Source organism: Orcinus orca, chromosome 4 (genome assembly GCF_937001465.1).
Source record: "Orcinus orca chromosome 4, mOrcOrc1.1, whole genome shotgun sequence".
NCBI classification, from domain to species: domain Eukaryota; kingdom Metazoa; phylum Chordata; class Mammalia; order Artiodactyla; family Delphinidae; genus Orcinus; species Orcinus orca.
The window spans coordinates 15,881,825-15,908,721 of NC_064562.1; the positions used below are offsets into that span (position 1 = coordinate 15,881,825).

General features: G+C 38.7%; 1 protein-coding gene across 2 annotated transcripts in view; it reads right to left on the reverse strand.

Moving 5' to 3' along the window:
* Positions 1-26,897, reverse strand: part of UNC5C (unc-5 netrin receptor C) — a 393,266-nt gene that overhangs the window by 94,788 nt on the left and 271,581 nt on the right. For both annotated transcript variants that reach the window (XM_012535635.3, XM_004276993.4), the window contains exon 4: positions 19,351-19,454. In XM_012535635.3, coding sequence (XP_012391089.1) covers positions 19,351-19,454 — 104 coding nt within the window. The remainder of the gene's footprint in view (positions 1-19,350; positions 19,455-26,897) is intronic.

Sequence of the window (26,897 nt, forward strand, 5' to 3'; positions counted from 1 at the left end):
ATGATTCAATTCAAGGAAATTAGAAATGAGAAAGGAGAAATTATAACTGATACCGCAGAAATACAAAGGATCATAAGAGACTACCATAGGCAACTATATGCCAATAAAATGGACAACCTGGCAGAAATGGACAAATTCTTGGAAAGGCACAACTTTCCAAGACTGAACCAGGAAGAATTAGAAAATATAAACAGACCAATCACAAGTAATGAAATTGAAACAGTAATTAAAAATCTTCAAGGAAACATAGTCCAGGACCAGATGGCTTCACAGGCGAATTCTATCAACATTTAGAGAAGAGCTAACACCTATCCTTCTCAAACTCTTCCAAAAATTTCAGAGGGAGAAGCACTCCCAAACTCATTCTATGAGGCCACCATCAAGCTGATACCAAAACCAAAGATATCACAAAAAAAGTAAATAACAGACCAGTATCACTGATGAACATAGAGGCAAAAATCCTCAACAAAATTCTAGCAAACAGAATCCAGCAGCACATTAAAGGATAATACGCCAGGATCAAGTGGGATTTACCCCAGGGATGCAAGGATTCTTCAATATATGATAATCAAGCAATGTTATACACCATATTAACAAATTAAAGGATAAAAACCAGATGATCATCTAAATAGATGCAGAAAAAGCTTTTGATAAAATTCAACACCCATTTATGATAAAAACTCTCCAGAAAGTGGGCATACAGGGAACCTACCTCAACCTAATAAAGGCCATATATGACAAACCCACAGCAAACATCATTCTCAATAGTGAAAAACTGAAAGCATTTCCTCTAAGATCAGATCGAATCTCACCACTATTATTCAGCATAGCTTTGAAAGTTCTAGCCACAGCAATCAGAAAAGAAAAAGAAATAAAAGGAATACAAATTGGAAAAGAAGAAATAAAACTGTCACTTTTGCAGATGACATGATACTATACATAGAAAATCCTAAAGATGCCACCAGAAAACTACTAGAGCTAATCAATGAATTTGGTAAAGTTGCTGGATACAAAATTAAATGTACAGAAACCTCTTGCAATCATATATACTAACAACCAAAGATCAGAAAGAGAAATTAAGGTAACAATCCCATTTTCCATCACAACAAAAAGAATAAAATACCCAGGAATAAACCTACCTAAGGAGGCAAAAGAGCTGTACTCAGAAAACTATAAAACACTGATGAAACAATGAGAAGATACAAACAGATGGAGAGATATACCATGTTCTTGGATTGGAAGAATCAATATTGTGAAAATAACTATACTACCCAAAGCAATCTACAGATTCAATGCAATCCCTAAGAAATTACCAATGGCATTTTTCACAGAATTAGAACAAAAAATTTTACAATTTGTATGGAAACACAAAAGACCCTGAATAGCGAAAGAAATCTTGAGAAAGAAAAACAGAACTGGAGGAATCAGGCTCCCCAACTTCAGATGATACCACAGTATGGTACTGGCACAAAAACCAGAAATACAAATCAATGGTACAAGATAGAAAGCCCAGACATAATCCCACGCACATATGGGCACCTAATCTATGACAAAGGAGGCAAGAATATACAATGGAGAAAAGACAGTCTCTTCAATAAGTGGTGCTGGGAAAACTGGACAGCTACATGTAAAAGAATGAAATTAGAACACTCCCTAACACCATACACAAAAATAAACTCAAAACTGATTAAAGACCTAAATGTAAGACCAGACACTATCAAACTCTTAAGGGAAAACACTGGAAAAACACTCTTTGACATAAATTACAGCAAGATCTTTTTTAACCTACCTCCTAGAGTAATAGAAACAAAACCAAAAATAAACAAGTGGGACCTAATTAAATTTAAAAACTTTTGCACAGCAAAGAAAATCATAAACAAGATGAAAAGACAATCCTCATAATGCGAGAAAATATTTGTAAATGAAGCAACTGACAAAGGATTCATCTCCAAAACATACAAATAGCTCATGCAGCTCAATATAAAAAAAAATAAACAACCCACTCAAAAAATGGACAGAAGTCCTATACAGACATTTCTCCAAGAAGACATACAGATTGCCAAGAGGCACATGAAAAGCTGCTCAACATCACTAATCATTAGAGAAATGCAAATCAAAACTACAATGAGGTATCACCACACCAGTCAGAATGGACATCATCAAAAAATCTACAAACAGTAAATGCTGGAGAAGGTGTGGAGAAAAGGGAACCCTCTTGCACTGTTGGTGGGAATGTAAATTGATACAACCACTATGGAGAACAGTATGGATGTTCATCAAAAAACTAAAAACAGAACTACCATATGACCAGCAATCACACTACTGGTCATTTACCCTGAGAAAACCATAATTCAAAAAGAGTCATGTACCACAATGTTCACTGCAGCACTATTTACAATAGACAGTACATGGAAACTACCTAAATGTCCATCGACAGATGAATGGATAAAGAAGATGTGGTACATATATGCAATGGAATATTACTCAGCCATAAAAAGGAATGAAATCGGGTCATTTGTAGAGATGTGGATGGACCTAGAGTCTATCATACAGAGTGAAGTAAGTCAGAAAGAAAAATACAAATATCGTATATTAACACAGTGGAATCTAGAAAAATGGTACAGATGAACCTATTTGCAGGGCAGGAACAGACACACAGATGTAGTGAACGGACGTGTGGACACAGGGTGGGAAGGGGAGTGTGGGACAAATTGGGAAATTAGGATTGACATGTATACACTTCCATGTGTAAAACAGATAGCTAGTTCAAACCTGCTGTATAGCACAAGGAGCTCAGCGCAGTGCTCTGTGATGACCTAGATGGGTGGGATGGTGGGGGGGGGAGTGGGAGGGAGCTCCAAGAGGGTGGGGATATATATATACATATAGCTGATTCACTTCATTGTACAGCAGAAACTAACAACACCGTAAAGCAACTATACTCCAATAAAAAGATAAGTAAATAAATAAATTAGATATACTAAAAAAAGAGAGAAGTATGGAGTTGTGATTAACAAAAACTTTTATGCATCAAATTATTATTTTAGGGTAAAAAATAATCCGTGGAGGAAGTGGCGTAGAAATACAAGTTACGATAGAAAAAGGAACACTGTAAATATCTCCTTCTATTAAAGAAGAACTTGTTCTCATATTTTGCCAACGGATGATTTTGGGTAAAAAATCATTATGGTGTTTGGTGTGTGCATTCCATTGGATCATCTTAAGTCATCTAACCACTGTATTTAAAGATGCCAAATATTTATAATATACCCAGATATAATCTTTTCCTACTATTTAATTTTATGATGAATATTTCAGATATCAACTTAAAAATGTTGGGGAGATATATAGATATATATTATCTATCCGTCTACTTGTATTCAAGTCTTTTAGAAATACGCTAAAAAAAAATTTGAACATCACTACATTAGGGCATGGGAGGATGGTGATTCTGTCATCAAGAAAGGAACCGTACCAGGGGAGAATGAGAGAGGCTGACAAGCAAGAAGACCAAAGAACAGGATAATAGGAGTGGGAGTTGGGGACCAGTGAACAGAAAGAACCCTCTGCATATTTCTCCTGGGTACTTCTACAGTTATGTATATTGCTTCTCATTTACATAAGGCCAATGAGATCTTACCAAAAGATGAACTTGAACTTTAGTTTCAAGTTTGAAGGGCTAGAGTTAAGACCCAGCTATCCCATCCACTAATTGTTTGACTTTAGGCAAGTCACTTAACATCATTAATCTTATGTTTCTATCTCGACATATTAATATCTGTCCTGACTCCTTCATAAAGGTCCTGTGAGATATAAAAAACATCATATATAGGAAACTTACTGCTATACCACTTTAAGCTGGTGTTAATATTCTTCTTCTACAGAGTAAATAATCTACTTCAGTTAAAATTAAGTTATAACTTAACTTTTAGTGTCTTTACTAGTTTAAATGACTTTCATAAATTAAGATTTAAGCTTAGTAAACAGGGAACAATAATACCTAATGCAAAATATTTTAAAATATTTTTAACGGTCATATTTTTTTACCTAACAACATTCCACTGAATTGTCCTAAAAACACCTTTTATTTGCACATATCCAGATTCACCTACATTAAATCTAACAATACTCTCTGGTATGTTATTTTCTTAGGCAACATGGTACATGGCAAGGAGGCTGAGCAATGTGATACCGATCTTCACATTGTGAGACCTTGTTAACATTCAGTCAAGGAAAGACAAATGTAAACAAGATCATCTTAACCTAGCTGAAAAGTGTCAGCAAAGAGGAAGAAGATTCAGCTCCGCCTTGCTGAATCCTGCATTCAGATTTGCACTCACTAGTCACTTCCTCCACCTCTTAGGCTTTTTCAGGCCCTAGGTCATCAATGAATTACTCAATATTGCTGTGATCTTCCTTCATCACAGCAGATAATGTAAGTGTTTAAAAGAAACAAACTCGGGGTTTCCCTGGTGGCGCAGTGGTTGGGAGTCCGCCTGCCGATGCAGGGGACACGGGTTCGTGCCCCGGTCTGGGAGGATCCTGCGTGCCGCGGGGCGGCTGGGCCCGTGAGCCATGGCCACTGAGCCTGCGCGTCCGGAGCCTGCGCTCCGCTGCGGGAGAGGCCACAGCAGTGAGAGGCCCGCGTACCGCAAAAAAAAAAAAAAAAAAGACACAAACTCCTCTCAAAGCTCTTCTTTTCTTCTGTCAAGTCACCCACAAACACATACATCTCCTCCAGCCCCAAAACAAACCACCAACAAAACTACCCACAAGCAGCCCACCCCTTCTCATTTATGCTTCCGCATTCTCCTTCCCTTAGTGGCTGAACTGCTTGAAAGAGCAGAACATTCAGTCTCCAGCTATTCCCCTGACCATTCACTCTGCTGTCTGGATTCACACTCACCACTCAAACTTCACTTTCAGAGGTGACCAGAGACCTCCCCAACTGCCCAGTCCAAGAGCATTTTCTCTCCCTCTGCTGTGTTCTTGCCACGTATCTGTTTTTTCTCAAACCTCTTTCACTGGTCCCTTCATTTCATCCACCATTTTCACACAGTCCTCCCCAGGGACCTCTCTTTGATTTTCTCTCCTTTTAATTTTATAGTAGTGGTTCTCAACTTTGTTGAGAATCCCCAGAATCACATGGGGAGCTGTGAAGACCTGCCCATGCTTGGGCCCACCTGCAGAGGGTCTGATTTAATTGGGCTGACAAAGGGCCCAGGCATCAGTGTTTTTAAAGCTCTGCAGGTGATAATAAAGTACAGCCAGGTTTTCAACCAACCAGCCTCTATGCACTGGCTGAGTGATTCCCTCTCATGGCTTCTAACTCAAAACCATTAATTTCAGTCCCAAGTTGTGTTAAACTACATTCACATTTCCAATTACCTTCTAGATAATTCCATCTGAACGCTCAACAAATATGAAAAGTCTCAGGCAGTAAACTGAATTGATCTCAGTATCTCCTCACACTGGTCCTCTTCCTGTAACCTTGGTCTTCTTAATTCAGTCATTATCCTCCCATTTCTAAACTCAAAGCTTCTAGCAATCCTCACAGCTCTCTTCAAAATCATTCCATTAAGGTATAGGTTCTACTGGAACTTAGCAGAACCCTACAGACCAGCGGTCCCCAACGTTTTGGCACCAGGGACTGGTTTCGTGGAAGACAGTTCTTCCACGGATGGCAGGGTGGGGAAGGTTTCAGGATGATTCAAGCATATTATATTTATTGTGTACTTTATTACTATTATTATTACATTGTAATATATAATGAAATAATTATACAACTCAACATAATGCAGAATCAGTGGGAGCCTGAGCTTGTTTTCACTTGCCACCCAGTGACAGGGTTTTGATATGAGTCTGCAAGCAACTGATTTATTATGGTCTCTGTGCAGTCAAACCTCTCTGCTAATGACAATCTGTATTTGTAGCTGCTCCCCAGCAGAGTCAGCTCTAGGACTCTCTTCAAACCACTTATCATATTGTACTGTAATAATTTATGTAGAGTTTGTGGACTCCTACCATAAAAGCTCTTGAGAGCATGATTTTACATATATGTATGTTATATTTAAAATATGTATTTATAATATATACCTTGTGTATATATATATATATATATGATACATACAATATGATACATTTTGAACAATATATTTTGTATGCACAGAATCAAGCATAATGCCCTAGCAGAGATGTTCAAAAATGTATTATTTATCTAATGCATATTTGTTGAACATCTACAACGTGGCCTCACTATTTCTGGTACCTGGGATGCATAAATAAACCAAACAAAGACTGTTCTCAAAGTGATTCTCAGGAGAAAAAAACCAATGTATAAACAAATAAACAATGTATAAACAAATAAACATACTGGATAATTTCAGTGGTCCTACGGTCTAGAAAAAAATAAATCAGTATTATAGAGTGCTTTAGATCAGGAGTCAGAAAACTTTTTCTGTAAAGGACTATATATTTACTATTTCAGGCTTTGGCGGCCACATGGTCTCTGAACAAAAACCAGACTATGTAAATGAATGAGCATGGTTGTATTCCAATAAATATTTGCTTACAAAAATAGGAGGTGGGCCATATTTGGCCTGTAGACTGTGGTTTGCTGACCCCTGCTTTAGATAACAGGCATGGTTTCTCTGAAGAGGTGACTACACTCTAGGACATGAATACCTAGAAAGAGCCAATCCTTAGCCAGAATGTTCCAGGTACAGGTAAGAGCACTTGCAAAAGCTGTTGTTTGAGAAGCAGAAATAAAGCCTTCATGATGAAGTGTGGTGAAAGAAAGGATGGATGAATATATAAACAGAGGCATGAATGAGTGAACTTTATCCATATGGAAAATAAAAATTATTACCCTAAGTAATAAATAAGCATTCCCTCAGTTGAGATATGTTACCACATTCAAAGAGAAGAACCAAAGACATGATTGCACAGGAAAATAAAAGTCAGTAGGATCTACTCAAAATTAGTTTACTCTATGAATATCTATGCACCAAGCACTACTGCAGGTGCCAGAAATTAGGCAAAATGTTTAATAATTATGACTTCTGAAGGTTTAGACAATTACAATGCTGGATTCCATTAATTCTTAGTTATATATGTATATTTTGATTTCTAGAAGCTGAAATATTCAGATGACTTCTATGTACTAAGAAGTACTATTTTTTCTTAGTACTATTTATCACAAAACTAAGAGCAAAAAAAAAAGACAAAAGACAAAAAAAAAAAAGTGACCTGTGAACCTATAGTACATACCAATTAATTTCATTTTAGAAAAATACCTTGCAAAAATGCTTGAACATCAAATATGTTTAAAAATCACTGAGATATTCTTTATTAACAGAGCTGAAGTTGAGTTTAATTTCTCTTTTACACTGTAAAATTCTAATTATTTTAAGAAGTGTGTGTAAATAGTAGCAATTCAAATAAATGTGAGTACTCCACTTTTGGAAAATCGATGAGATAACACTTTTAAAATAAAGAACTTTTCCCCAAAGATATCTTTGGATATTATATGATTTAATTCATGAAAACTGATCAAATAAGGCTACACACAATTTGTGTCATTTTAATGAGCTAAATTTCAAAACCATACAGTCAATAAAACATTTTTTGTTGCAGGGAAGAACATGGGCTTTGGAGTTGGCTAGACTTGGCTCTGTATTCTGGCTCCCCCACTTGCTGAGTCTGCAGCCTCGTAGGCTCTAAGTTCCTAGAATCACAATCCTCACCTGTGCAAAGGGAGAGACCATCCCTCCCAGGGTTGTAGGAGGATTTAATATGGAAGGTAAAGCACTTAGAATTAGGAGACAGTCAATAAATTTGTCTCTTCCCTACGTTTATCCCAAACAGAACTATATCTGCATGAAATGTATTTTAAATGTTGATGATTCAGTGCTCCTTAGTCTTTATTAAGAAGTACATACCTCTATATTCATAATACCAATCAGGAAAAAAAACACAAAAAACTGGGAGAAATCTTTCAATTTTCCATTACATAGGACTACTGGTGTGGGTTTATGAGATTTCATTCATAAAACTCTCCTGGTGGGGCTTCCCTGGTGGCGCAGTGGTTAAGAGTCCGCCTGCCGATGCAGGGGACACGGGTTCGTGCCCCAGTCCGGGAAGATCCCACCTGCCGCAGAGCGGCAGGGCCCGTGACCCATGGCCGCTGAGCCTGCGCGTCCGGAGCCTGTGCTCCGCAACGGGAAAGGCCACAACAGTGAGAGGCCCGCGTACCGGAAAAAAAACTCTCCTGGTGAGGAAAGTTTCTCCCTACTTACAAGCTCAATCCCTCCTAGTGTATGTACCAGAAGAGATGTCATATTTCTAGCCATCCTATAAGAGGACTGCTTCCTAGCTCTTATATTGTAAGGACAGAAAGAGGATAAACTGTTTAGAAATCCCTCCAACGGTTAGGTCTTTCAGTCCTATTGATGCCTTCAGCCCGGCACAGAGTTCTGAAAACCCCATATGATTTTTTTTTAATTTTTATTGGAGTATAGTTGATTTACAACATTGTGCCCAATATGACTTTATTAATGAAGATGAGTGAGTCCCAATTTCATGATAAGTTTTAGGACTAGAGTATACTGACCCCATATTGTGTGTGCCCAGAAAAGGTGTGTAAAACTGCCATCCCACCCTGTGTGTGGTGTGATTTAAGGATCCACTTTTTTTATGGCTCTTACATGCATGGTTTTATAGTTTTATTGTTACTGATACTTTATAAAATTCAGAACTATTGGCTACATAAGGGCTGTCAGGGGAAGAGAAGTTTTGCAGGAAAACATGGAGATCATTTTTCAATGGCTCAGGCTTGCATGATCTCTTCTGAGCAGCTCCTTGAGCATCCAACAACATTCATGTTTCAAAATTTCTATTATCTTTTCCCTGAATACTTTATTGTTCATTTTAAATTTAATTTTTGATTTATATCATCAGCAAACACAGAGAAAAGTGGATTAACATTCCAGATGGGGTAAGTAATCCCCACATTTAATCCTGACTTCCTATACTCACTTTCTCACCTTTATTCACTTTCCTCCTCTCTTTCTGATTAAACATCGTAAAACTAGGCTACCTAAAACAGATTCCAAAACTTCCAATGTTAAGAGTATGTAAAGTGGGGGACCCATTTACACAAGACAATTATTTTCCAAAAATTACTTATATCCAGAATTTATTTCATGGCTTACTACTAAAATTATTTAAAACCTAACTCTGTTCATGTTTTACTATTAAAAAATAAAAGACAAATATTTGGGGCAGCATGATGTAATAAAAATAAATCAACAACCACATCCACTTTCTTGTTGCCTCATCCCTTCTAACTCCCTGGGCAAAAGGAACGTATCGCAGGATGATTCATGTATTAGGGGCTTTCTAGAAATGTCTGGCACTAGTATTAGCAAGCACAACTATTTCCAAATATATTAAATGTCTGCTCAGTTATTCCTTTAAGTGTCACAGTAAGAAAAAAGAATTTATAATCTGAAATTCATTCTTCTTTTCTGGCCAACTGTTTATAAAAGAACAACAGTGACAATATGTTTGGAACCACAATAATATAGACATTATAAAAACAATGATAATGTTTTACTTTTAGATGACACAAGTATATAGTTTAATATTATCGAACATTAGGAATGTAAACCATATTTGCTAGAGTACATATACTTTAAATTCTAAACTAAACAAAAAGCTTTATCCGGTAAGTGGTTAGGATATGTTTTGACTACCTTCAAGAAGGCTAATGTGTTGGTTTCGTAAGTCTCTTCTCCAGAGTCAATACAAGGGTAGAGGCTTTACTCACATTATGAAATAATTTAGCTACAACTACTTCTCTCTAAACCCCTGCCAAGTATGAACTGCAAATACCAATACAACAAAAGAAGCAAAATCCATTTTTTTCCATTAATCAGAAAGCTCCAAAGTTAAGACACAGGGAGACATATAAGCAGAAACTGTAACAAATTATAAATCCAATGGTGATTTACACATGTTTACAATACCTTTGATATAATCCTATAGGTTAAATTTTGTGATTTCTTTCAGTGTGATCTTTCATATCAATTAAGCTGAATTCTTTTTGAGAGCTGTAAATACTTCTTCTTAAGACCTTGTTTCTTTCTGTAGTTCAGGGTAAATGACAAACCTCCATTTTACTGAAGAGGAAATGTAAATTTATTTAAAAAAAAAAAGGAAAGACAGACCACTTAAATTCTTTGCAGAGATCCTTTAGAGATAGTCAGACTTCCGGTTAGGAAATTGCTAACAAGGAGAGGTGCCCAGACCCCCAAGTAGCTATTGTCACCCTTTGCCCTTTTGATACATGAACTTGTTAACCATGTGACTGGCTAAGGAATCTAATCATATATGCCAATAATAAAGAGCAAAGCACCTTGCAGTTTTCTATTCTACGCCCTTGTGAAAGACAGATGTGTTGCATCTAATTAACTGATTGGTATCTGGAGAAACATTAACATAATTGGCGCATTTGTTCTAATTAACGAAGGGAAATTGCCACATACCACCCAATATGAAAAGTGAGTGCAGCAAGCATTAGCTAGAAAAATCCATGTCAATCAGAGAGGTTACTCTGCTAAACTCAAACTGGAGTCCCTCAAGTCCCAACACTGAGGCTGAAAATGACACAACAGAGTTGAGAAGCACGTGTACACCTAAGAGAATGGCGATTCAGCCTACAATTGTTTTATGCAGGTACATTAATCAAATAAATGGGAAAAACAATTATGGGGCAATGATCAAATGCACACTCAGCCAAGATTCTAGAAGAAGCATTAGCGAGAAGCTGGGAGTCGGCCAAGTTTTACTGGATGGTTTAGAAGTCAGAAGTTTGAAACTTTTCCTGTATTCATTTGTTTTAACCTTGCCCTTTAGACCGGTGTTTCTTAAACTTTGTTGCATTTTAGAATCACCTGCGGAGCTATTAAAAACCTATTGAAAATAGTGATAACCCAGGCTGCATAAAATACCTATTAAATCAGTATCTTTAGCGTGGGCTATAAGCATCAGTAGTTTCTAATGATTCCCAGGTGATCCCAATGTGCATCCTAGTTTGAACACCGTATTGCAGACTGGTTCTGATAATTTTGCTGAAATACAGATTCTGATTAAGTGCCCTGGATGGGGCTTGAGATTCTACCTTTCTAAGAAGCTCCCAGGTCAAGTCAGTACAGATAATCTATGCATCGCACCTTGAATAGTAAAGCCTTCACAACGCTAAAAGATACCTCTAGCTAATAAGCCTTCTGTAGACTTTCACCAGGTAGGATTTAGCTCCATTGCTTCAGAGTTCGAAATCACAAAATTATTTTCTGCTGGTGTCTCACACTGACAACAGGTGTTTCATATGACCAACCAAGAAAGTCTTCATTATAGAATGCAAATGAATGTTGTTTACCCATTAAAGTTGTGGGTAAAAAGTATCTTAAAAGACAAGAATCAAAACGCCATTAAAAAAAAAAAGTGTACAAAGAAACTCTCCCCGACCCCAGGTCCATTGTGGAGACATTGTTCTAGATGCTGTCTCTTGTCAAGAATAGAAGGCTACTTTGTTTATGCAGCTATTTGCTTCTCAGATTGGCAACAGCAGTAAGACACTCATTCACTTCTGCATTGACTACTGTCCAATATACTTTGTGCCTTTCAGTAGCTTTGTGAAAGTATTTGTATTTTGATACTGTAAAAAGAATTGGACTTCAAACAAGTTGAAATTATATCTTTAGACAACTGTACCCCCCCCAAAAAACAGCCAAAGGATTAAAAAAAAAGCAAGTAAAAATGAAACCATGTCCCACAGACTTAACAGAAGCTGATAACTAATAGAAATTCTTGAGCTTACCTTACAGAACCGCAGATACGGCAACAGCTTGTCCAAACCCCTTTGCTTGTAAACTCCTTCACTGATTAAGCCCGTTTTCGTATTTCGTTCTTTTTTCACCTCTTTAATCACATACCTCCCCAGCTTCCACTCAGTCCAGCTGTTCCACAGGAACTTGAAGTCAGCTCCTGACCAGTGCGAGCGGGTAAGACTGCTTGGGACCTCTGACCCTAAAGCTGGGCCTGAGGCCAGTTTTTCAGTCGATGAGTGGCCTGTTGACTTCAGAAGCCTGGAAACGTACCCTCAGCTCACGCTGGGCCCCTCCATTGCGAACAGGCAGCAGCGGCGCACGGCAATACGGCTGCGCAGTATACCCATTTCCTCGTCTTTTCCCACCTCCAATCAGCTTTCCCCAGCCTAAGACCGCCTTGGGTATCCCATAAGTATCCCAACCCCCCCTGACCTCGGGGAGGCGGAGCTAAGACTTGTTCACCATCTTCTTAGTAGGCTGCCTTGTGAGGAAACTCTTCGCAGCCGCAAACCTCAGCGTCTCAGGGATTGGTTCACTGCAAGTCTGGCATAGGGACGTGGTTAGTAACCTAACAGAAACTTGAGTGACATTTTGCTCAGTTGTTGCAACTTCTGCAAAGGGAAGGAATTTTCTAAGAAAGGGATGTTGTTTTCCTGCTGGGGAAACACCTCTTTAATTGCACATATGTCTGGCTTATTGCTTTTGAGAGTTGAATGTGTGCAGACCACGCTGTAGAGATGAACTTGTATTGAAATCTGAAAACTTAACATTTCTGAAGCCTTAAATTCAACTATGAGGAGATGAAAGCACGTTAAGTGAATTAATAGTGACAACCACCAGAAGAGCCCAAAGTAGAATGACTCAATCTGATAATATCTTACAAGGGAGCAAAATGGCACTGAAATGTCCTTAAAATGCTAAATTTTCCAGGGCAAAAGGACTATAAATTGATTAGTCCTGAGATAGTTCCTAACCGGTCTTTACTGTAAACTTGCCTTTCAGGTTAAGTAACTCTCAGCATTTCCTCATATTTAGCAATTAAGGGTGTTGGGACTCTTGCTAAGTCTGACCGCCTTTAAAAAACACTGGCTTTTTGCTCTTTTTGTTATGACTGTCATTTTTCATCCACAATCAGTTTACAATAAATAGTGCCTCTAGGCATATGAAGAATCATTGAAAGAAATTTCAAAAGCAAAGAACTTACCCAAGAAAAAACCTTTTTTTCATGAAATAAAGGCTGTGGAAATAAAAGACCCTCCTGCCCTGCGATTATGTATTCAGGCGAGGTCACTGCCTGTTGCTGAAGCATCACTGAGAGAGAAAGAATGTATCTGAAAACATTGAAGTCTACTGACCACTGATTTTAGGTCATCTAAGAAAGGCTCACTCTACTGCGTTTGCTGACCGTTAGCATGGAAGATTTCACTTTCTTCTGAAGGACCAAATATTTTCTAGATTTTATTCATTTAATAAAATCAGATGTAAAATCCAAGTTCAGAACTTTCTGTTCCCACAGGAATTAAAATATATCCTTTATTTCTCCACCTTTCTCTCTCTCTTCTACTTCTACCCTAAGACCATCAACTATCTTCTCTTACTTGAAGTAAGGCAAAATCATCTCCTCAATGGTGTCTCTGTTTCCATTTTTACACTTCTAAAATCTATACTCCCTAGAGCAGCAAGAATGATCTTTGAAATAAATATATATCAGGTCATGACAATTCCTTACTTAAAATCTCCAATGACTCTGCATATATTCAGAAACAATTCCAAATCCCTTACCATTACCACGTGTTAGTCCCCAAGCTCATCCTAACCCTTTGACTGAAGGGCTTCCTGCCCTCCTGATGGCTCACTGTGTCTCAGAGACACTGGCCTCCTTTTTAAACCATAACCACATTCTGAGGTATTCTGCTCCCCTACCTGGAGCTTCCTGACCCAGATCTTTTCAAGTCTGGCTCTTTCCTGTCATTCAGATCTCAGCTCAAATGTTATTTCTTCAGATATAGATTCTCCTTAAACTTTAAAGTGACTTCTGATCACCAACAACCGTCAACCTCTCAGATATGACCTTGCCTTACTTCCTTTAACTTGCAATTATCTGACAATATCTTGCTCCTTTATTTCTATTCTTGTTTATGGTTTTGTTACCCTTTAGGGACTCTGACTGACATGTATCTCCTTCAACTAGAAAAGTATCCAGCACACGGTGAGTGGACAATGAATATTCCTTGAATAAATGAATTAGTAATTAAAAATAAAAATGGGGGGCTTCCCTGGTGGTGCAGTGGCTGAGAGTCCGCCTACCGATGCAGGGGACATGGGTTCGTGCCCCGGTCTGGGAAGATCCCACATGCCGCAGAGCAGCTGGGCCCGTGAGCCATGGCCGCTGAGCCTGCACATCCGGAGCCTGTGCTCCGCAACGGGAGAGGCCACAGCAGTGAGAGGTCCGCGTACCGCAAAAAAAAAAAAAAAAAAAAAATTAAAAAAATATTAAAAAAAAAAGTAAAAATGGGATTTTGTACTGTAGGCTCAAAGGAACCACTGTGTATATGCAGAAGTCAAGCCACAAATCTATTATAAATCAGAGGTTTGTTATTTATTCCTGTGTTTAATTTTATTATAATTTTTAACTTGGTTCACAAAGTTATCTGTGCTTGTGGTGCTCTCTGTGCATAACTATTAGAGGCATATTATTTACATTGGCAGAAAAACATATCAAGTGACCAAAATATAGAGATGACGTTGGCAAATATTGACTGGACCAATGCAAAGCTTGCAAGCTGACTCCCTGTCAGGGAACCTGATACTTGTGGCAAACCTGTTTGTAAGGCTGATACTCATCTCATAAGCAAAACACTTTCTTGTTGCTACACACATGCTAGGAGAAAATTCCAGCAGATATCACTGGGCACTGAAAGCAATGTCTCCCTCCAAATTAGTATTCAAACTCTCTTTTTCTCTCTAAACCTTTTTTGTCTGCAAGGAATATAAAGCACAGCTTGGGAGAAAATGCACCTGCATGGAAATGCGTCGAAACAAAGTTCCAGTTATGAGGGAAGGGGCAGCCAAACATGCACTCCTCTCATGAAACAAAATGTTCATTGGCCCTATTAATAATCAATTAGATGGAGAGCTACCTGATGCTATACATCTGGTGAGGCCTCCAACTGCCAGCAGCTTTTTCCCCTGATAAAGCTGATGCTGCTTTAAAAAACTCTCTTTCCTGTTTAGCAAGACTAAACTCAGCAAAATCATCTATTCTTTTGCACTTCACCCCATATTTTCCCACTTGCTAATTAGAGATGCAAATGTGGATAAGTAAGATGACGGTTTTCAAGCACAACTGGGTCAATATGTTGAACATTGTGCCCTGTTCCTCCAATTAGACTCCTATGAGAAATAGTTCGATTATAATTAGAGGAGCAATTATCCCCTTGTTTAAGGTGAAACAAATCACAGGTTTGTTTTAGTGAAAAATTCAGCTTTGCTCCTTCTGCCATGCCAACAAATCTTGTATCCACTGATGTTCTGATACCAGTACTCTCCAAAAGAGATAATCTGATGAAATAAAGCATCTCTGAGTATATTTCTGGCTCACCATATGACAGCAACATTTTCCAGGCGTAAACTAAAATGAGCAAAGAGGGGTTCATTTCATACAGTGCTGCTGTTATGCCACTGGAGCAACCCAGCACCCGTGCACGGGCATATTAATCTTCTGGCTTCTTTGGGGAGATGGCGGGTTTCTGCCAAAAGGCAGGCAAATGTCTCCCCAGACATGGGAGAAAAGCATTATATTTTTGGCTTGATCCTAGCAAAAGAGGTATTAAAAATACTGAGCAATACCATTTTAGAGTATTTCTGGGATTTGTTATTCTTTCTTTCACCTAGTCTACTTTTCATTTAAATATAATTATTATTAACCTGTCCTACAGTCCTTGAACTGAAGTAACTCTCAATGGCCTTTTATTCCCATCTAGTGGGTCAGAAGCACTAGACGGATAGATTCCCTTACTCCACCCTCACTGAGTTCTCTCAGTATGCATCTTCAGAGGTGACAAACATCTTTTCTCTGAGAAGTTCCATGTCCTGAGGTGCCGCCTCTGTGTCACATCCAACAGGGACTCTTTATTTCATTTAGTTAAATATACTTAGAGAATCTACTATGCAACCTACAGTCTGCTGGTGTTAGAGAGAAACATGAACAAAAATCCCGTTTTGTTCCTTATTTCATCCCAGTCTAATCAGGTAGGACAGTAGTAAACAGATATATTTCAACACAGATAATAGTTGGAGCTGTAAAAAATCAGGGTACCTAGGGGCTGATGTTCAGGCAGTTATACTGGTTCATTCATACCAGATGTTAAATACTGAATAGTTCTGCATCCGCTACTTAATAGCTGACATATTTTTTTTCTTAACCAATGAGTACTGAGAGGAGTTCTTAGTCAACACTGCTACGACCTGGAGAGATAGCATGTAAGGAATCCTGGGTTGGCCTCTTCCTCCTCTGACACTTTCTTTGTCCCTCTCTTTCCTTTGGCTTGGAAAAGGAGAGCTACCAACAGTAGCCCCAGCCCAGATTTCCTCTTTGGGAGAAAATATGAAGTCTGGTCCAATGTCTTGGGTCCATTATGACTAAACAGACAACTTGAAAAATCAGAGTAAGGACAGCAGCACATCAGGACTTGCTGTAGATATTCACGTTAACAAGTCATTTGTAAAGTAAATATGTTACATCAATAAGGGAATTTCCCGGTTTTAAAGCTCAAACGTTACCTTCATTTGTAGCATTTATGGCCTCTAACCAAAGTAACTGGCTAGAAAACACAGGAGGGCATCTTCATGATTCTTCATAGGGCAGAAGCTTCATCTCTGCATACCCCACAGCGCCCAACAGAGCTGCACTGTGCTCAGTGACCACTCCGAATTCAAGAGGTCGAACTGAGTCTTCTGTGAATCAATAGGTGATAGAATAATAGCACTAATAATGCTAGTGACTGCTTCTACATGGTCTAAGTGATTTGCATATATCTCATTAACCTTCAGCTACATTCTGGAGAGACACCATTCGTTATTATATCCATTTTGTAATTTAATTGAGGAAACTTAGATACCGAGAGCTGAAATACCTTGCTTAAAGTCCAAGACGTAAAAATGGGGACACTTGAGTTTAAACCTAGAGTTCTGTAAGGAAATTAGTTTAACGTTCTGTAGCAGAAATTAAAGCCAAAATGGGGGAGAAAATTAAATGTTATTTATTATCTCAGATATGCCTGTGCCATTATTTGCACCAAAGGTGATGCTTCTGTAACTTAAGATTAGTAGAGCTCTTTGGAAACCTACTGACTTTTTTCTTTTTTTTTGGTACGCGGGCCTCTCACTGCTGTGGCCTCTCCCTTTGTGGAGCACAGGCTCCAGACGCGCAGGCTCAGCGGCCATGGCTCACGGGCCCAGCCGCTCCGTGGCATGTGGGATATTCCCAGACTGGGGCACGAACCCGTGTCCCCCGAATCGGCAGGCGGACTCTCAACCACTGCGCCACCAGGGAAGCCCCCTACTGACTTTTATGGGAAGAAAATTATTGTCTCCTGATATTCTGCAAAGAATGAACTTGACTACTTATTCAATGATGCTAGATATATACTTATTAAACAAAGATAAATTGAATCAGTCAACTATGTATTTGTTGAGTGTTTACTGAGTTTTTCAGATTCATTTGCCTTGCATACAAAAGAAGCATAAATCCTTGTCAGCATGGCCTGATGTCTTAAGGACTGATTTTGTTTATAGTAAAACATGAGAGTTTTACCTGCTGGTTTCCTTTTAAGATCAATATTCCATTTTATGCTATTTTCATGCTTTTAAATTCCTCAAAATAAATAAAATATTAAATGATAAATATATATACCATTAAATTAAAATAATCTTATAATCCCTTAACTCACCACGTTACAATTCATCCCTTTCTTCTTTAATTTATCTGCCCCTCCTGAGCAAATGACAGTTGTAACATGTCACGTTAAAGTATTCATTAGATTTCTGATCTTGGTGATTCTAAGGGTGCTGAAAATAATCGACACAGGAGTTTATTAGCCTGCTCTCAAGCATGTGTGTTTGATCTCTCTCTTGACTTCCAGAAAAAGAAAAAATATTCACATTATAGTTCTGTGAATGTCAAATGGGTATATGATTTTTGAGCTTGCCAAGTGTTAATTGGTCTCTTCCCCAGTGATGATACAGATAAAATTCACAGCCAATTAGTTTGCACTCTTGAATCTTTACTCCTTGCCAAAGTGAACCACTTTGCTGAGGAGACCAAGAAAATGAAGAAGTTATAGAATCTCCTCACTGAAAATCTCTGCAGGGATTTGCTCTCTTTAAGAAACATCAGGTCAAGAAGAGTCTATGGATACCTATGTTACTCAGGATATGTTTTGGTCTTCAAGATAGTTTAATGGTGGAGGTTTGCATTAGAATTTTAGAAATCCAGTTAAGGAGACAGATGCACTTATTGTCCTAAGTGAAAGGAAATATTGAATAGAGAAGAGCTGCCTACTTTATAATCACAATAAATCATATTGTGTGTCAGTGTTAGAAGATAAGGTTTTGGAGTGGCTGGATAAAGCAGCAATAATCATACAAAGTCTCTGATACAGTGCTAGAAAGTGCCATGGGATGCCAGGAACAAGGCAAAAAACAGCTCTCTTCTTTCAAAGAAAAAAGGAAATTTCATTAAGAGTGCCACTTAGAGCCTTTGCATTGATACATTGGAGATATGGATGACTGTGACAGAAAAATGGGCATTGTATTGTTTGGTGCTAATAAAAAGTCATGGTATAAATCTGATTTGTAATATTTCATTAACTATCAATAGGCTTTGTTTCACCAAAAACAGAAAATGAAAATAAAGAGCTAATGGAAAGCTTACAGGATGAAACTAACGGACATTCCTCAAACATGTTTTTATTCATGGTGTGTGGCTATGGCTTTTAGGTATGTCCATCAATATATCACAGAGCAGGAAATATATACGTGGAGCGCACAGGCTCACACACACACACACACACACACACAAACACACACACACACCTTTCTTACATTTTTTGCATAGTATCAAGAAAAATAATAAAATTGATGGTACATTATTAAGTCATACCACCTTTCTCTATGATTAGTGCCAGATAAAATAAAACAGTGTTTCTGATTTCTTAAAAGACAGTGACAAAATTAAACCAAGCTGCCTGTGGCTTTGTCCAGTGGGGCATTCTAATTGACTCCAAGTCATTAATCAGTTCCCAATCAATCTATTTTGCCAGTAGCAAGCAGTTAGGACTCCATTACCAACCATTCATCATGCCATACCCTAATTCACTGCACCATTAGCCATGGACCAGGCCTCCGTTAGAATAACTTAAGTGCCAATTGCTAAATGTGAAGAATTTTTGCTACTCACTTCAGCCACTGGGATCCCTTCTGGTGGTCGACACTGGAGCAAGACTTCCTGTTCCAAGGATACTTCCTTTCCCAGGGGTTCCTGCTCAAATGTCTTCCGCAGATCTGGAAAGCATCAGTAATAAAATATAAGACAAAACTAATTAACATTTATTCATTTATTGGAAGTACAATAAACATCCTGCAGCTTATTTTATGTTTCTCTGTATTTTTTAATCATGTTAGTACTGTACCATAATGTGGGTGATTATATTCTGTGTACTGGAAATTATGAAACTTGGAGGCTATTAACTGTTCCTACTTTAATCTTCACTGGAATGCTTTGGAGATCCTCATTCTAACAATTAGTGAAACTCATTCATTGCATTTCCTTACTATTTCTTAATAATCAACTATAATGATAACTTTTTTTTTTTTTTTTTTTTTGCGTTACGCGGGCCTCTCACTGTTGTGGCCTCTCCCATTGCGGAGCACAGGCTCTGGACGCGCAGGCTCAGCGGCCATGGCTCACGGGCCCAGCCGCTCCGCGGCATGTGGGATCTTCCCGGACCGGGGCACGAACCCACGTCCCCTGCATCGGCAGGCGGACTCTCAACCACTGCACCACCAGGGAAGCCCAATGATCACATTTTTAATCAAGAGAATCCCATTGTCATGATGCTTATTCATAAAGTCCCTTAGGTATAATCTTATTTTTTCTTTCTTCCCAATAGATAACTATTGTAGTTGTAATAACTCTGAGATCTTTTGATAAATAACTCAAAAGCAAGTTTCTGTTCAGAGTGAAAAACAGAATGCTGGAGTCCTGAAAGAATGAATATAGCTTCTTGAGGTGTCTCAAACACAAGACAGGGAAAAGAGTAACTATTGGGATGAGTCCAGAAATATCTCAATATGTAAATTATGTGACCATTCTGCAATTAGAAGATTAAACAGTCATTTCTGCTCAAATATACCAAGAATCTAATTATGTATTTATATCAGTGGTCCCCAACCTTTTGGGCACCAGGGACCGGTTTCGTGGAAGACAGTTTTTCTACGGACCAGGGTCGGGGGAGGGTTGGCGGCGGAGGGATGGTTCAGGCGGTACTGCGAGCGATGGGGAGCCGCGCATGAAGCTTTGCTCACTCGCTGCCCACCTCCGGCTCTGCGGCCTGGTTCCTAACAGGCCACAGATCAGGGGTTGGGGACCCCTGATTTATACAGTTATAGTTGCTACAGCAATACGCAGTACAATTTTAAAAACTGCTATTGATGGACACGAAAATGTTAGAAACCAGTTTGTCATTTTAAACACCAAAGCTAAAAAGTACATGAGTCAGTCATAGAGCTTTGAAGCAGCATTTTTTTTTAAAGCAAAGCAAAAAAATTATTTCATATATGTACTCTTCACCTCCTTCCCATTAAAAGTTATTGGAATTTTACCCAGTTGATTTTAGTAAAAAGTTAATGCCTCTTTCCTTTCATCCCATGTCCCCAGCAATGACTTCAGAATCTAAAAGCACGATTTCAGCCTACTGAACTAATGAGTGGAAATCTGAAGACTCTGGAGGTGTGCCTCTAATGTCTTTCAAGGAGCTATTAGAAAGCACCACTTGGAAAATGCACTGAGAAAAAAATTCATTGTCATATATTTGCCATTTGGTTGAATTTCTTGGCAGAAAAAAACCTTCAAGAGCTTAGGGGCTGTGAAAAGATAACTGGATCTAGGTGGGTCTGAAGTAAGACAAGAGACTCTACAAATGGTGACAGAATTTCTGTCAGAAGGGCATTTCTAATTTGATTATCAAGAAATTGAGTATGTGGCAGGAATGAACACTTAAAATCCACAGAGTTATTAGAACTTGAAAGTTATCTAAACCAGGTCCTTATTTTACATATGAGAAACACATTTCTCAAGTTACTCAAAGCCTCACAGCAAAATAACTGATGCTGCGTTAGAACCTGCTGATTTGATACATATTTTTCTATCCCACACATCCCTTCACATCTCTTTTGGTTGATTTGTGTCCTTTCAACAGAAACATTAAAACTTCTTCTACTCTTTCTTTTCTCATATAGTAGCTTATCTTTGTTTTTAATCTGCATTAAGATGAAATTTTGGCAAAACACCAAATATTAATAAAAGCAATAGCAGCAGTGAATAACTTTAATGGGATAAAATGTTCTTGACAGGGTATATCTTGTTGGTGAAAAATGATTCTAAAAAACTCCCATCTGGGCTTCCCTGGTGGCGCAGTGGTTGAGAGTCCGCCTGCCGATGCAGGGGACACGGGTTCGTGCCCCTGCCGGGAAGATCCCATATGCTGCGGAGCGGCTAGGCCCGTGAGCCATGGCTGCTGAGCCTGCGCGTCCGGAGCCTGTGCACTGCAACGGGAGAGGCCACAGCAGTGAGAGGCCCTTGTACTGCACACAAAAAAACAAAACTCCCATCTGATGCAGGGTAGGGTGAAGACCTAAAGACTGGAATTAGTTCTCAAATCAAATAACATATTGACTCTCAGTTAAACTAACCAGCATATCACAAAATAAGGATTGAGAATTAGAAAGAATGAGGCACATATATATCCAAATAGTCAAAACAAATTCCTTTAACATTTGTTAATTATCTCCTTAAGGTAGGCACTTTATTAGGTACTTAGGATGAAGATATGTAAGATTCAGAATCAAGACTAGAACGGTAAGCTGAGATCTATTTATGAAAAGCCTTCCTGCCATGCTAAGGAATGGCAAACCCTCAAAGGCTTTTAAGCAGAGGAGGGAGATAGGATGTCATATTGCCCTCGGTGTGATTGAGGTGGTGGTGAAGAAGCAGAAGGTAGTTAGGAACCCATTTGAATAGATCAGGAGGGATAACGGGGTCCTGAACTCAGCTAGTGACAGTGGACAGGAAGGGGAGAAAGCAGATTCTAGTAATAAATAGATCATATGTTGAGGAAGACCTAGGTATTTGGAGAGTGAGAAGAGGAAAAGATAATAGTATATTCTTAGCTACTGCAATTGTTAAGTTGATACCAGCATTAAATGAAATAATACCAAATTGGGCAGAAAAGTGGTGAGAAAGATAGCAAATTTATTTTGGTACATGTTCAGTTTGGTGCAGCTGTAGGCTATTCAAGCGGAAAAGTCCAATAGGTCCATATCATGATTTCTCAACCTCAGCACGACTGACGTTTGGGACTGGATAATTCTGTTGTGAGGTTGCCCCGTGCACAGTAAGTTGCTTGGCAGCATCCTTGGACTCTACCCAACAGATACCAGTAGCACCCTTCCAAGCCATGGCAAAACAAATGCCTCCAGATAATGCCAAATGTCTCCTGACATGAAAAATCACCTCAAGTAGAGAACCACTGGTCTAGAGTTTGGAAAAGAAGGCCTGATGAAAGATCTGTGCTTCATTGTCTAGGAGATAGCTGAAGCACTAGAAATAGATGACACTACCAGGGCAGGGGAAAAAAAAGAGGACACCAACATTCACGAGGAAAACCTGCCTGCAAAAATGATATGGCGTGAGCAAAGACGTCGGAGAAAGACCAAGAGACAAGTGTCAGAGAAGCCAAGAGGAGAATAAAGTTTTAAGAAGTTGGGAGGCCAACAGGACAAATGCAGCAAAGGACTCAGAAGGAGAAGTTTGGGGAATTTAGGAGTGCAGGGGGAGTAGAAGCCCAGCTGAGTTGAGGGTGCACAGGAATTGGGAAAATGACCATCAGGAGAACTCCTGCTCTTTTGCAAGATTTTATGGTGATGGAAGTCAGCATTAAGGGATGATGGGTTTGAATGGAGCACGCTATAATTCTTCTTAGGATATGGTATAGTTTTGGGCACAGTCTTCAAATTCCTGCCCTATGATGGCACACCTTTTGAGAATCCTCATTTCCTAATTGAGAATGGTGACCACACATCGGAGTCATGTACTTCAAAAGACAGGTTTAACTGAACTATCACTGAATACCATATAATTCTGTTGTTTTGAGGTTATTTAATTTTAAACTCTATGTAAATTTTATCTAATTCCTAAAATGATTCACATTTAACCCCCCACAAAGTAGTACTGCTTCCTGAAAAATCCTTTTACTTCCTGCCAAAAACCTCTTCTCTAGCTTTCAGGTTGTGTAAAGAGCATAGAATATATTGTGCTGTCCAGCATGGCAGCTGCTCCTTTCATATGCCTCCACGGTACTCTGTAAGGGGGTGAGTAGCATTTTAAGCATATCCTTTATCATTTGGAGAGATGTGATAGAAGGCAGGCTGGATGACTTGCAGGCAGAGAGAACACGAGGGTGACGAATGGATAAGCATGAAAAATGGACACTTGTCAGCTAGGAATTAGATGTAAAACAGAATGTTTTAGAATAATGTGGGCATTCCTGTCAGGAAAAAGATGAATTTTTTGCCCTTGGAAGACCTTTAGGATTCTACATTTCTGTTTTCTTTCCATTAGTTCTAAGGCTGCTACTAAAATAAGTATAAAGTCCTTTCATTATAACCTAGATTACTCTTGCAAAGTAAACTTGGCTTACCTCTGATTTAGTCATTGACTCCATCAATTAAAAGAAAAATCAGCTTTGTCATATGCATGCATTCAGAGACATGTTTACTTAAGAACATGAATATTGGCTTACTAAATCCATACAGAGAAATCCAATTAGCAGATGTAGAATCAGACCTGAAACTATATGGACTTCTATTTACCATTTACACAGTAATCAAAGAAAGCCTTTTAGAACACACACATGTGTGGGTGTACACGGCATCTCATTTCTTTCTTTCTTTTTTTTTTTTTTTGGCAGTACGCGGGCCTCTCACCGCTGTGGCCTCTCCCACCGCGGAGCACAGGCCCCGGACGCACAGGCTCAGCAACCATGGCCCACGGGCCCAGCCGCTCCACGGCACGTGGGATCCTCCCGGACCGGGGCATGAACCCGCGTCCCCTGCATCGGCAGGCGGGCAGACTCTCAACCACTGCGCCACCAGGGAAGCCCGGCATCTCATTTTTTATGGTAGAATTTTGATGCTCTCAATGAATTTTTTTGCACAATAATAATACTGTGGTTACAAATTATTTATGATGTGAAACCCACTAATTTCATGGCATTCTACAAACATGGACTCTGCTTTTTGACAATGTGGTAGGCAGAAAAGAAGGCTACCTGGGAGCTTGAAGACTCTGTGGCCTCACCTTCCTCATTTGTAAAATGAAAGTAAATGACGGGATGCTTTTGAAGGTCTCTTTTGTCATAAGGGCCTATGCCTGAGTAGACTAACATTTTAAATATGCATTTTAGGGGAAAACAGCCCATCCTTTGTGAAATAAGATAAGATCTTTAAGGATTTATACCAATTATCAAAGAGAAATAATAGAAGAAATTATTTTTCAATAATCTAGGAGATGATGTATCTTTGAAAAGAACAGCTTATATATTTTCCTCTACGACAATCTTCATGCAATTTTTGTACACTTCAATATACAGGTATGGGTAAGAGTTAGAAAAATGGGATGATGGATGGGTTCCAGAAGATTCCACATTAAAAATATCAGAAAATTCTTTGTACAAATCCAAGGGAGCAATATGATATACATCACAAAAGCAGATGAATATTAAAGCTTTGATGATTATGAATGCATTGAGAATTACTTTGACAAAACTAATTTTCTCTCTCCACGGAGAGATGGGAAGGAAATGCCTACCCAAAATAGCACGCAAGAAAGCCTGTCACACCAAAGGGCATATCTACGAAAGGGGCCCCACATCAAGTCTCCTCCACAATGACCTCCCTCGAGCATCTTTGCCTGACACCATCTGAAAAGGGTGAACGTGGCCTACAATGGGAAAGTCGAGGCTGGACAGGTGGGAGCTTTGACTATAACAGGTCATACTACCAAGCCCCTGTGAGCCCTCCTGATTCGGGAAGGAAATCAGGAGAAACTACCAGCAAAAGATCTCCCTATGGTGTCTAAGCAGGTAGGCTGCTGATACTATTGTCTTTGAAAAAGAAAATAAACAGGTTCTCACTCCAAGTTCAAAAAAAAAATAACTTACATTTGTTAAAAATGTTTATTCCTTTACCAATGCTACTTCATTATGCAGAAAGATTTATTAGAATAAAATATTTTTTAAAAGACAAAATCTTGACAATGTGATAAACTGATATTATGAAGTTAAGGGTTCGCCGATGGGTATACTTCAATAGATTACTCTAATGGAAATTAAAGTCTTTAAATTCCATTGAGTAATAAGATATAAATGACATAGTATTACCTTATTAAGGTTGGGTGCTTTTTGTTTTAGATCTGATCGGGTTTTGTGAATATTAGATCTCATAGAGTTTTGTGAATATTAGAAGAGTTATTGAAACTGAAAAGGTTTTGGAAGATTATGAAGCACAAAACACATGTAATAAATCATTACGACTGTTTCTATTACTATTAGAGAGTTCTGGCATGAAAGATGATTACTCATCTGAGTAAATTTCAACATGTCATTCTCTTACACACTTGGGCCATTTGGTCTATAAACTATAGGATCTAATATTCCTTACTATTCTTATGGAATTTAAGGTTTATTGTTGAGTTTTTCAAACTGTGTGTCATGACCCCTTAGAGGATTATGAATTCAATTTAGGGGATTAAAAACCAGCATTGAAAATAGGAAATGGAATAAATAGAAAATGTCAAGTGATCATACATAGTATTATCATGTATATTTATATGTACATACACACACACACCTCTGTGTATTTGTCTGTATGAAGAGATGGGTATACATTTATCTAGTGGATCATGATATAAACATATTTTTTATTATAGGTCACTGTGAAAGAGGTCTGAAAGCTCCTGCAAAGCAAGATAACATTGCAGCCAAGAGCAAGATCTTCAGGAAGGACAAACTTGGGTTCCGGTTCTGACTTTACCCCTTGACTAGCTGTGTGACCTTGAGCACACTGCTTAACCTCTTCTTACTTTAGTTCCTTCAGCTAAGAAATGGGTATGATAATAGTAACTATTTTACAGGGTTTTATAGGAAGAGGCACCTATAAAACTCTAGCATCATGCCTTAAATATAATATGTACTCAAAAGATAGTAATCCCCACACCATTTCCCCCCCAGTATTAGTGAATTTTAGTATGCTATACAAACATTAGGCATTATCATTGTTAGTCAAAATAATCATAAACAAGTGAGACAAATTAATTACGAGCGTGGGAGACTAATGATTGAAAGCGATGTGTCACAAAGAAAAACTTAGGGATTACCATGCTGTGCTTGAAAAAATGCAGATTTCATAATAAGACTTGGCTCCAGGAATCCACAGTTTTTATTGGCCCCCAAGTGTGTTTTACACACAGCACTAAAATCTGAGAACTACCGATTGATTGATGGATTATTTACCGAACACCCATGATACACGTGGCACTGTGCTAGACTCTGTAGGCAGAGGGACAGAGAGGCCTGGGAGGCCGTGAGAACCAAGAAGACCTGCTTCTACACTGTGGCTCTTAAGACAGTGAGTCCCTGTTGGTGCTTCCCCAGTGTCAGTACTTACTTT